The 13,103-nt window shown below is 43.7% G+C and overlaps 1 protein-coding gene across 1 annotated transcript; it reads left to right on the top strand.

Moving 5' to 3' along the window:
• Positions 1-1,043: 1,043 nt before the first annotated feature.
• On the top strand, positions 1,044-4,996 carry LOC122934267 (T-box protein VegT-like). The gene is made up of 8 exons (XM_044289611.1): positions 1,044-1,186; positions 1,931-2,033; positions 2,273-2,437; positions 2,549-2,695; positions 2,779-2,849; positions 3,096-3,184; positions 3,299-3,476; positions 3,561-4,996. The coding sequence occupies exons 1-8, from the start codon at positions 1,059-1,061 to the stop codon at positions 3,940-3,942; spliced, it is 1,263 nt and encodes a 420-aa protein (XP_044145546.1). The 5' UTR covers positions 1,044-1,058; the 3' UTR covers positions 3,943-4,996.
• Positions 4,997-13,103: the final 8,107 nt, after the last annotated feature.

The raw sequence follows: 13,103 nt of genomic DNA, 5'->3' as shown, positions 1-13,103 counted from the left end.
GTGTAAAGGGCCCTTAACACTATACATATACACCCTGGACTAATATATATATATTTTATTAATTTAGATTTTAGCCTATATATAAATTATAAAAGAGCTTTCAGGGACTGGATTTAGGTCACTACATGTGACCTCATTGATCAACCCCTTAAAAGCTTACTGTAGGCATCATACTGTCATGGGCACGAAACTACACCCCACTAAAACAGGGTTTTCTAAATCGGATTACCTGTAGAACCATGTAATCACCTATTAACTATGCAGGTGTATATTTTGCAATTATTTTTTTTTTTTTAAGCTGTCCTGGTCAGCCTTATGCCCCATGCATAGCTGGGTGCCAATTTACATTAGTCTGCTTTCGTTTCATTACCATATCAAGTAAAATACAGACCCCTTACCCTTTTCCTCTTATGATCCATCAGTAAGTTTAATATGAGACATTAGAGAATATACAGCATGATCACCCCAGCTGGTACTGTCAGATGGGGGATGCCAGTGCCAGGCACCTGAAGCTCCATCTTCTGTTTGTTTTGCAGTGAGTTAGCACCAAATGAAGTTGCATTTCCCCTGCAGGGTTTCCTGTGTATCAGGCTCATGCTAATCGCTGGTCAGCCTGCTCCTGCCCCTGTCATTAAACAGGATCCTTCCTCTCTTTGTGTCCCCAGACATCAAAGGCCTAGCATGAGAGATCAGGTTGGGGAGGAGGAAGGTGTCTTGGCTCCTCCCCTTACCTTTAAATGTTGGCCGGTCAGGGGCACAGTGTAGACTGAGGTGTGAGTGGAGCTATCGAAGGATCATGCTCTCTGTGCCTGGTAAGTAGGGGACATGGCTCTCTGGGAAGCACCCATCTGCGGTGGGTCATGTGCCAGTTTACAATCATCTGGGCATTTTGTAATGATACACTATCATTGTAAGTGATGGAGTTACCTTTAGACTTGGTACAGAATAATATTGCAGCAGTAGAACTTCGGGGCAAGAGAGACCTTGCAGGATTTTGGATACATGGTAGAAGGTTTCATGTCTTGTCTCTCTTCTTAGATGTGAAACCGGCGACAGACATGGACTGTGTCACCAATCAAGACTCCCTGTACCTTCCCAGCTCTGTCAGTGCCTCCCTGGAGGACGTGGACCTATGGAGCCAGTTCCACCAGGAAGGGACCGAGATGATCATCACCAAATCTGGACGGTGAGTGGATTTTCTTACCTGCTGACTGTTTAAGACTTGTATAGAGCTTTATATCATCGGACTAAGTAACTGCAGTGACAACCAGATAAGGCTATGAGATGGATTAGATGACATAGATACATTGATTAGATGGATAGATACATTGATATAGTTAGATACATAGTTTGACAGTTTGATACATTCATGGATGGATAGACAGACCTATACAAAGATACATTGATATAGTTAGATACATTCATGGATGGATAGACAGACCTATACCAAGATACATTGATATAGTTAGATACATAGTTTTATACATTCATGGATGGATAGACAGACCTATACAAATATACATTGATATAGTTAGATACATAGTTTGATACATGGATGATAGGTGTGTGTGTATGTGTGTGTGTATATATATATATATATATATATATATATATAATGCATATATACATATATAGATTGATACATAGATATACAGATAAATACATACATAGAAAGATATGAGATGGATAGATAGGACAGACACACAAAGCGGAATAAACTACAATGTATAAATATGTGAATTACAGATAAATAGAATTAGACACCCCCCATTCCTGGCACCAGGCAATGTTTAGTACTAAGAATTTTATGCTTATTAGTAGCAAAAGGTTCCTGGTTGTGTGACGGGTGACATGTAACAACTGTATACATACTAATCTGTATGTCTTATCTGTTTGCCTTTATTCTGAAATGTCTTCTCGCTCTCCGCAGGCGGATGTTCCCACAGTGTAAGATTAGGCTATTTGGGCTGCATCCTTACACTAAATATGTGGTACTGGTAGACTTTGTGCCCCTGGACAACTGCAGATACAAGGTAAATAGAAATGTCAGGCATGTACTTGGATAATGCCTTCAAAGATGATGAATAGAAAGTGGAAGTATTGTTGGCACTTTATTATGTAGAAGACGCTTGCTCACAATGTAAATTTGATCATGTCATTTTTTTTTACCAGAAATATGCACTGGCTTTCCCTATACGTAGCCCATTGCTTGTCATTTTATGTGGTCCGCCTTTATGTTCAGTTACAGATCTTTTTTATTTTCTCTCTATAGTGGAACAAGAATCAGTGGGAGTCTGCAGGAAAAGCAGAACCACACCCTCCATGCAGGACCTATATTCACCCGGACTCCCCAGCCCCTGGCACCCACTGGATGAAGGACGTCATCTGCTTCCAGAAACTAAAGCTCACCAATAACACACTGGACCAACATGGACATGTACGTGAGAGGAAGCCTATGCCATGAAATGTGTCTTTATCTTGGGCATGCGTCGCCTCCATCATTTGCAGAATATTTTGTCTCAAGCTGTTCTTTTCTCTATTCTTTTAGATCATTTTGCACTCCATGCACAGGTACAAGCCCAGGTTCCATGTCATCCAGGCTGATGATGTGTACAACAGCCGCTGGGGGTTACTGCAGGTTTTCAGCTTCCCAGAGACAGAGTTTACTGCAGTCACAGCCTACCAGAATGAGAAGGTAAAGATGAGAATATACTTGCTGAAATAAAGCATGAAAAGACACCGAATTTTTTGAGGTTAATAATTTATTTTCTTCCTCAGATCACAAAATTAAAAATTGACCACAACCCATTTGCCAAAGGATTCCGGGAACAGGAGAGAAGCCACAAAAGGTAAGAACATCCTTCTACATAGCGTAAACGGAATCTCTGATTTCTACTTGACAATAATTACCTCCTTGAAACGGGGCGAGTAAAACTGTCCACTACTTACTACTGCTTTATGAAGAGTGGGAATCGTGGTACAGTGGCTGATTGAGCGAGACCTTGGCTGGTGTCTTCATGCCTACATAGTTACAGGTCTTTTATGTATGGATATGTAGTTTTATGTAATAACACTTTGTGTCCCTTTTTATTAAGGGATGACCTTTTGAAAAATGTGCCACAGAGTCCAAGCAAACGTCAAAAAAGAAAGAAGTGGGAGAACAGTCCTGAAGCAGAAGATGAAGGTATTGTTTATTCCTTATTGTATGGGTCATCTGAGAGAATGAATGTCCTCTTCTGGAGGTACTTTGAAAAATCTCCATTCATTTTTTTAATTATATTATTGTGCCATTTCTCAGATCACTGTAAAGTTGCATGTGTGAAGGAAGAGCCTTGTGATGTTCCTCCAGGAGTATACTCTCAATGGGTTCCAGATCATGAAGGAAGCCAGAACCTGGCCCCCAACTCTCCAGATTTGACAGGATCTCCAAGCCAAGAACAGCAGGTGCCTTCATCCTCCTCCAGATTTTTATACAGGTCAGTACTCTTGGCAAGCTGCTCATCTTATACAGTTGTATCCATACATAGCTCATATAAAGATTTATTCATTTTGTTTCACAGAAGTCCAAGCAGAAGATATCTTCAGCCACTTTCAGGGTCTTTGGATTTGTGTGAAGCGCAAGGCAGACGTCTTACGCCAGATGTAGCAACAGTGCCGGATCCCGATGCGTTTCAGGTGCCCTCATTGCCTTCACTGCGCCCTGCACAGGATCGCTCAAGTGTCATGAATATCCCCATTGATGCACCAACAAGACAGAGTCTGCGAGGACCTATGTATAGCCCATATGGAGCAGAACAGTGGATGGTTCCCACACAAGGACAATATCGCCCCATGAGCTACTCCTATCCAACAGAATTCAGCACACAGGGGGCAGTTGGCCACCCACACAATGGCATGACAGACTGGAGCCAGTATTCTCTGTTCCCATATACTTGCTGGTGAATTGGAAGAAATACAGACTATGGACTGCACAAAAGTATTCCATGACACAGCTTATCAATTTTTATTTTTAAAATTCAGTACATATTGGGAAAACCTCAGACTTAATTTATAAGTCTGGCTTAAAAAAGCAGGGTATTGTTTCCAGTTCCCTAAAAGATCTCCCCCCCCATTTGTATGTATTCTATTCTTTGCTAACAGAATTTCTGTAAAATGATTTGAGTATAAAGGACTGTTATTGGGGTTAAATCCACAAGCCCACCGCTGCTAATGGTGGCGACATTTTACTTTCCAGTTGATGGACCGAATACAAATGTAAGATGCTCTTAGACTGACTGGATGGCGCAAAGCATGGACTATATAGAGTCAGACCACCTTCTGCTGTACAATACCAGCCTGACGACGTTTACCCCTCTACCCTTCTCTAGTTCTCGGCCTGCTAGAAGAAGGCTCTCCTTTGTTTAGCATTGCTTTGCACCGTGGTGGTGTCTGTTTTTCTGTGGTATGAATATTATGTTTCAGCTGTAACATTTGCTTTTTGCTGTTTGCACACTTTCCGTCTTGGATGTGATGAGCACATTATGGGGGACACGATTTATATATAGAAGTAATGCACGTGGATTTTGAATTTGCTGCATGTGTCACTCAGGTTTGCTTATACAAAGCATGCAACTTTTTTTTTTTTTTTTAGGAGTTTCTTTGAAATTCGGGCTTTAACTAATGTGTGAATTAGAGGATTTTTCTCATATAACGTACACTTTGGAAGATTGGTGTATTGTCTTACAGGCTGCAGTGTGGTTTTGTCTTGACTCACCAGTGCTATATGTAGCCTAAGGCCGCTTTCACACATCAGGGTTTGGTCAGTGATTTCCGTCAGTGATTATGAGCCGAAACCAGAAGCGGAGCCTCCACAGATGAGGTATAATGGAAAGATTGTGTGTCTTTGACCCGCACCTCAATCGCTGATGTGTGAACGCAGCCTGACTCGTCAGATTTAGAATAGTGTCCTATGTATAAACCTTAATATCTGTAAATAAATTTTATTTAAAGAAAATGGGAATTTTATCTCATGGGAGCATGGCCTTCTAGTGAAGGCTGATTTATGTAATTTTAATTTAATGAATCTAACTGGAAAGTGAAAATGTTGAGATGTACATTTGTGGGTCAGTGTCATATTGCACCTTCAATAAATGTCCGTAACTAAGACGTTTCTGTGGGTCCATTCATTTGTTATACTGGATATAATGCATAATGGGAGAGATTTACCAAACCTGGCTTAGTTTCCCATAGCATCCAATCAGATTCCACAATTCATTTTTCAAAGCCCCTTTGGAAAATGAAAGGATTAATATGATTGGTTGCTATGGGCAACAATGCCAGTTTTCCTTTGCACCAGTTTTGCTAAACCTCCCCCAATGTTTTTACATGAAACCGCATAGCACTAATTCTGTATCTTATGACGTACCGGATATAGTTGATCTGAAAAATACTATCCCTGTTACATAGATGGGTATTGATGATTGTGTTTTATGTACCACAGTACTCTACAGTAATCTACTTTGCAGTAGGATAAATCTGAAAGCTTGGACAGCACAAAGTCTTGTGTCCAGAGGCATCGGTTATGATGCGGTTATGCCCCTTTGAGACTGGTAACAAACTATTGCGTGTTTTCCCACAGAGGTTTGTCCGGCATATGCAACTGCCTTACTATTCATATAGGGAGAGACAGGACCCCCATTCTAGTGGTTGGACCCCCACCAATCAGGAGAGAAGTTAACATTTTGGGACAACCCGTTTAAGCCAGTGCAGGGGGGAGAGATGTCGGCCAAATATATCAAAAGGTGCACGCCTTTTAATAAATTCGTCTTACAGTAAGGCTACCTTCACATGCGTTTTTGGTTTCAGGTTTTGAGATCCGGCAGAGGATTTGAAAACGTGACCAAAACGGTTCCGTTTTTATTACACATTAGTATGCATCCGTTCCGTTAGGCTGCGGTTGTGTGAAATCGAAATGGAACAAAACGGATCGGTTTTGTTTAGGGTCCGCCACCATTGACTTACATTGTTTTTAGCGACTGGTTTGTTCCTTTTCGATGACTGGATACAAAACCGGACTTTGCAGCGGTTTTGTGTCCAGTCACAAAACTGAATGCTGACAGAACAAAAGGCATCCTGAACGGATCTCTTTCCATTCAGAATGCATGAGGACAAAACGGAACCGTTTTGGCCAGGTTTTGAGCTCCTCTGCTGGATCTCAAAACAGGAATGCCAAAATGCATATGTGAAAGTAGCCAAAGGACATTTGTCAGCTGGCTGAGTGGGCATCATTTGTACCAAAACTAGCAGCATTTCCTACTAGTTCCCATTAAAAATATGGTCTAAGAGGGCTCCTTCACACAAACGTTTTTTGCGTTCCGTATACGGGCCGGTTTTTTAGTTCCGTATACGGAACCACTTCAATGGTTCTGCAAAAGAATGGAATGTGCTCTGTATACATTCAGTTTCTGTTTTTCCGTTTTGTCTGTTCCGTTCATAGATAGAACCTGTCCTATTACTGCCTTCAAATTGCGTTCCGTGGCTCCATTTAAGTCAATGGGTCTGCAAATAAATGGAACACACATGCAATGTGTTCCGTTTTTGTTGAACCATCTATTGAAAATTGTATTCCCAGCCCAATGTTTTCTATGTAATTACTGTATATGCCATACGGAAAAACGGAATGGAACCGGATACACTGCTGAAACAAAAAACGGATCCGTTAAAAACTGCCTGCAAAACACTGAAAAAGACATACGGTCGTGTGAACGAGCCCTAAATCAGAACTTTGCACAATGTGCTAACATTTGGCAAGCACAAGAAAAGTTGCAAATATTTTTCCTGCTAAAATGTTGCAAGTGATAATGCCAAAATCTGGTGTAAACTACTTAAAAAGGACCTGTCGGCCGAGCAGTTTCTGCATACCATTATTTTCAGTGGAAGGCAGCACTGAAGCCAGACCTGTCACTTCTCTGCACTGTCGCAGCTTTAAATCGCAGCGCTGCCATCTTCAGTGGTGCCTCCCATTTAACAAAATGCGAGGCACAAACAACGTGGATGCCGATGGATTTCAGTGCAGGTATCTGCTCCAAAATTCTAAGTGAAAAACAAACAAACCACAATTACCTGCGTGTTGTCTCGCTTGTAGAGGCAGCGCAGTGTAATTACAAGTGCTCGTCCCATAGCAAATAGTGCCCAAACAGATGTCAGGACAAATGACAGGACATTTTTTAAGGTGTCCACCACTTCACAGATCACTGGTGGCATTGCCATGTGCTGTCCAGTGCTGGCCTAAATTGTGCCAACTGGGCAAGGGCAGAATAAAACAGTGGAGTCTGAAGATGTGCTGCTCCCCAGCCCTGATATTAATAAAAGACTATATTGAGAAGCTGAGGACCATCTTCTTGTAGGGTTGAAAAACTCCACTCTTTTGTAACTTTAAAGAGTCACGACTGTCAAGTTGGTGACAGTCAGGAAGTCTGGTTAACAGAGGAGAATGGATTAGCATCCCACAGTCTGGCTTATCTTTATACATTTCATTGAGCGTGGCCATATGTGTATATTCAATTGTTATACTGTGTATACACACACGATTAAAAGGGGCTGTCCAAATTATATGAACATCTCCCCAGTGCCCCAAAATGTGTGGAAAATCATAAGGGTACGGCCAAACAGTCAGGTTTCTTGATGCAGTTTTGGAAGTCAAAATCGGGAAAGTATAAAGGACAGATACGACTTATTCTCATTTTTTTTGAATTCGCTCCTGGTTTTGGCTTCCAAAACTGCATCAGGAAATCTGACCATGAGGCCTTAACCATAACGGAACATATACTTAGTCCTTCACCTCTGGCTTCTGCTTACAGGCTGCAGTGGTGACATATGGCACTAGACCGCTACTGCCAATTACTGACCTCAGGGGTCTCGTGCTGTATTACATTCAGGCCTGTGATTGGCTGCAGTGGTGACATATGGCACTAGACCGCTACTGCCAATTGCTGACCTCAGGGGTCTCGTGCTGTATTACATTCTGTGATTGGCTGCAGTGGTCATGTGCCGTATACCGAGATGTCACCACTGCAGACTGTGAACATAGACCGGAGGCTCAATGCTGCAAAAGGTGGTGGACTAAATGAACATCTGTTCTTTTATCACATTTAGGAGCACTGGGGAGATTTTCAGACAACCCCTTTAAATATACTTTTTTTCAGCTGTAGAGATGAATCTCAATCATATATGTCTCTGACCAGGAACTAACATCACATGCCTATCTGTATTTAGTGATTGTTTCCATCCACAGATACTGGTGAATCTGGAATATGGAGCAAAGTGTTTTTCATTTCAATTTATATATCAAACGTGGAAATCTCAATACTATTAGTGATCATGCGGGAAAGGGCTGAAAACAAAGGGTTTGCTTGGAGTAGAGATGTCTACCCCAGCGTTTCACTTACCTGGTACCCTTACATAGGCAGAACGCCATTGCACTTCACATTTCTAAAGCCTGATCTCAGAACCATGTCCTGTGCAATCTTCTTGACCCATGCTGAGGCCTGTACAGTAGAGAACTGTGCAACGTCCATGTGCAGTCGTGAAAACTGGTATAGAGAATCTGGTATAGGCCTGTTTCACACAGTCAGTATTTGTAAGCCAAAACCAGAAGTGGAACCTACAGAGAAAAGGTATAATAGAAATATCTGTGCCTCTTCTGTGTTTTGGACCCACTCCTGGTTTTAGCTTACAAATACTGACCGTTTGAAAGAAGCCATACTCGGGAGTGTGTTACTGCCAAGAACTGGCAGGCAGCTATTCTTATTGAGTAGAGATTGCTTTCAGATTAGGAAAGATAACAAAGTATCCAGTGGCTGGGGATAACTTAAACACTCGGCACAACCCTTTTAAGCTCACCTGTTTCTCCTTCCAGTGTTGCTGCAGGACAATGGCAGTCGACAAGTGGTGGATCAGTCTACTGATGAACAGCGGCACAATCTTCTTCCTTAGATCTACTCTATTTAGTAAGGCCTCCGCAATGCAGGCCACAATGTACGAACACCGACCGTGGGGCAGCCGCAGTGGATCCAGCCGTTCCGCAAAAAGATAGGACATGTTCTATCTTTTTGCGGAACAGAAGTACGGGACGAAACCCTGTGGAAGCCCAACGTAGTGCTTCCGTAGGGTTTAATTCCGCATCTCCAGATTTGTGGACCCATTAAAGTGAATGCGTCCGGATCCGTGATGCGGAATGCACACGGAACAGTGCCCATGTATTGCGGATCCACAAATGCGGTCCGCAATACAGCAACGGGACACCTACGGTCGTGTGCAGGAGGCCTAAGCCTGAGAATCCTGGAGAGCAGGACTATATGTTTCCATGGGCACTAACCATTTGGCCTCATGCACACAACCGTTGTTTGGGTTTGCATCCGAGCCGCTGTTTTGGCTGCTCTGATGCGGACCCATTCACTTCAATGGGGCCGCAAAAGATGCGGACAGCACTCCGCGTGCTGTCCGCGTCTGTGGCTCCGTTCCACGGGCCTGTTAAAAAAAAATATAACGTCCTATTCTTGTCTGCGCTTTGCGGACAAGAATAGGCATTTATATTGCCAGCACCCGTTCCGTAAATTGCGGAAGGCAACACAGGTGGCTTCCGTTTTTTGAGGATCCACTGTTTGCGGACCGCAAAAAACGGCACGGCCGTGTGCATGAGGCCTTCGTCCTACAGCTGTTTAACTTTTTTTTTAAATCTGATATTGACCAGTCCATAGGATGGATCATCAATATCAAATGGGGATCCCCACTGATCAGCTGTTTGAAGAGGCTGTGGCCTTCTGGTGAGCGCTGCAGCCTCTTTCTAGGCTAGTGACGTCATGTTTATCTGTCACGTGGCCTAGGCGCGGCTCAGTCCCATTCAAGTGGACTGATAGCACTGTGCTTGGTGAGCTGTGAGGAGGCCTAGAGCTTAATGGGGTGCTATGCCCTCCTCAAACAGCTGATTGGGCGGGGTCCTGTGCGTCAGACCACTGGCGATCTGAGGATAGGTAATCGATATCGGATTCTTGGAAACCCCCTTTATGTGGTATTATTTTTCTATTTGTACTTGAATACATAGCGTAAGATTTTGCTGTAAAAATCATTGTTTTCAAAGGGAAGCTGCAACGGTAGTTTAAGGCTACTTGTCCCTGCTCAGCGCGGTGTCCGGACAGTTGCTGCTGGAAGCCACAGTGGCTCCATTCAATGGGGTTAAACCGCGAGCGGGTCAGCAACATTCAAAGTGAAAACCCACGGCAGAAACCGCAGAGGACCTGTCCATTGCTGGTGCGGTTTCCATGCAGACCGTGGATTCTGCTTGCGGATTCGTTTTGTTGAATGGGGCTACAACTTTGGGCTCATTCGGAATCGCTGCATTCAGTTTTAAAAAATGTGGTATGGTTTCCATGGAAAATTCTGACACAGCAAAATCCACCCTGTTAGCAATATTATGGGATTACATTTCTTCCCCAAAGTTCCCACAAGCCTACATGGCACCCCAGTGCAAGACGCCAAAAGTTACCAGAAATGACTGGTTTTTCTCCAGCTATTTCATGTGTGAATAGCAATTTCAGAACAATAAGTTGCAGGTTTATTAAAAGGTAATTGCTCTGAATGGCTTTATCGGAGGTGAGCAGCCGACATAACGTGGGCGGGAAACACGCACATGAAGTCCATAAAGTAATAATGGCCGTGTGCCGGCTGTGAGGTGATCTGAGAACAGCTGCCTCCCGTCCGCCCGCCCCTGACTGTGGCTGGATGTGAATTCGCAGCCACTTTCACTTTGATGTGTAAACGTCCTTTTGTCGCCGTGTCTCCTGTCTTTCCTCCATGTCTGGCTTCTCTTCCCCACTGCTTTTCACTTCGTTTCCCCTCCATATTCTCTATTCTTCCTCTCCGCTCTTTCTCAGGCGACATGAAGGTGTGATACACAAATCTGTGAGCCACTCAGAAAAAAATCATTTCTTCACATTTATTTTATTTTTCCAGTTTTGGCAATTATATAGACAACTATTGTACAAAAAGATAAGAGGGGTCATTCAATGTAATTTTGCCAATACGTTTCAGTCAGCAAAAGGTGCATGGACTGTACAGTATGTGAGTTCAACTGAAGAGACATAAATGAATTGTCATCATCAGTTCACCCTCTGGGGGAAAAAAAATGGCCTCCACACTGTATTTGGAATCATAAGGGCTTCATTCACATGGCCGTTCTGTGCATTAGGGACTGCCCACCTGTGCGGCAGCTGCAACGGATCCAGACCCATAAAACATGAATGGGTCCGTGATCCGTTCGCACTGTTTCTGTTTTTTTGTGGTGCGGACGCACGCCATAGTGCTTCCGTGCCTCCGTTCCGCACTACAGCTCTGGATTACGGACCCATTCAAGTGATGCGGGGAGCACGCGGACGGTGCCCACATATTGCAGACCCGCTGTTTGCTGGCGGCAATACAGGCCACGGTCGGCAACTGAAGTGTGCATGAGGCCTGAATTGGGGCTCATGCTCACGACCGTATGTTTGTTTCAAATCTGATCCGCATTTTGTTGTGGATCGGACACAGACCCATTTGTTTCACCGCGTGCTGTCCGCATCTGCACGTCCGGTCTGCAGCCCCACAAAAAAGATAGAACATGTCCTATTCTTATCTGTTTTTCAAGTATGGGACATTTCTATTGAGGTGAAATAAAAAATGGCTGCATACACAGAGCCGAGATCTGTGTTTTGCAGACCGCAAAATGGATGCAGTCATCTATCCCTAACTCTGTAAAAAATTAAAGGGGTATTCCATCTAGGACATTTATTTCATATTGACAGGATATACCATAAGTGTCTGAAATATGCGTGTAAGAACGGGCCCCAAGTGAGAACAAGCCACACACGTGCTGCCACCCTGCATTCACCACTGTAGGACCTCCAAAAATACCTTAGAGCTGACTTGATTATTATCCTATAGTAATGAATGGAGGGGTAGCCCCACATGTCCAGCTTGCTCTCCATTCACTGCTATGGGACTTATGAAAACCGAGCGAGCATACTCTCTATTTTTGGAAGTCCCAAAGCAGTGAATGGAGAGGATGCCATGCATGTGCAATGTGATCTCCATTCATAGTAGGGCTCTTTTCTTGAGGTGGGTCCCACACCTGTCAGACATTTATGGCATATCCTATGATATCATAAATGTCCCAGATGGGACAACCCCTTTAAAAGACACCTCCATATTAAAACAGCCATGAGGACAAAATGCAGACATTGCCCAGAGGCTATATAAATTAGTCAGTGAAGGTGCCATCTCTTGTGAATCTGCTCTCAAATATACTGTGGTCATTTTTCTAAACGTGTCTCGATATTGAGGGTTTGTTCACATCTGCGACAAAGGCTCCATTTTGGGACTTTGTTGCAAGTTGAAAAGAGTAGCGTCCCGAACAGAAACCGATAAGACCTCATTATAGGCCCCAGAAGACATCTGCATCCATTGGTTCATTCTCCAAAAGATTGAATATTTCCTATTGTCGGACACAACACAGCCGGTATCCTTATTTTGCAGATCAGTGATTTGCGGACCATGTGTAGTCGTCCTTACAGTGGGGTCCATGGGATGCAGCTGCGGTGCTTGTAGATTTGACAAAAAGAGTAGGGCTGCATGCATATAGTGTTCTTCTACCTGTAAAATGTAGACTCCAAACTGAGTTTCCAATGGCAATGTGAAGTCTGACTTCTTCGCTTCATTCCTTTCCCTGTTCAAGGGGTTGCATAAAACAATAAAAGAACCATTACTTATTTGTCAAATCCCCTGTCACCGCAGTGCTGTAATAGACATACGTGACAGCTGCAGCCAATCACGGGCTTAAAGGGGTTGGCTACCTTTTGTGTGTGGCAACCCCCCCCCCCCTCCCCCACTTACCTGCTCCCTGCCGCTGGGTCCCGGCTTCTTCGCTCCATTGCCTTGGCTGTCTTACCCGGGTCCTCTGCTGTAAACATCTGCTTTGACACAGCTGCAGCCAATCACTAGTTGAAGCAGTGACCTGCCCCCCTTCCATCTTGTGACCAACTGATATTGACATCCAGCAGTGGGAAGCAGGTAACTGTGCTTCCCTTTGCAGG

The sequence above is a fragment of the Bufo gargarizans genome, chromosome 1 (genome assembly GCF_014858855.1).
Source record: "Bufo gargarizans isolate SCDJY-AF-19 chromosome 1, ASM1485885v1, whole genome shotgun sequence".
NCBI classification, from domain to species: Eukaryota; Metazoa; Chordata; class Amphibia; order Anura; family Bufonidae; genus Bufo; species Bufo gargarizans.
The sequence above is the reverse complement of the archived record's forward strand: the minus strand, read 5'-3'. Positions and strand labels throughout refer to the sequence as shown.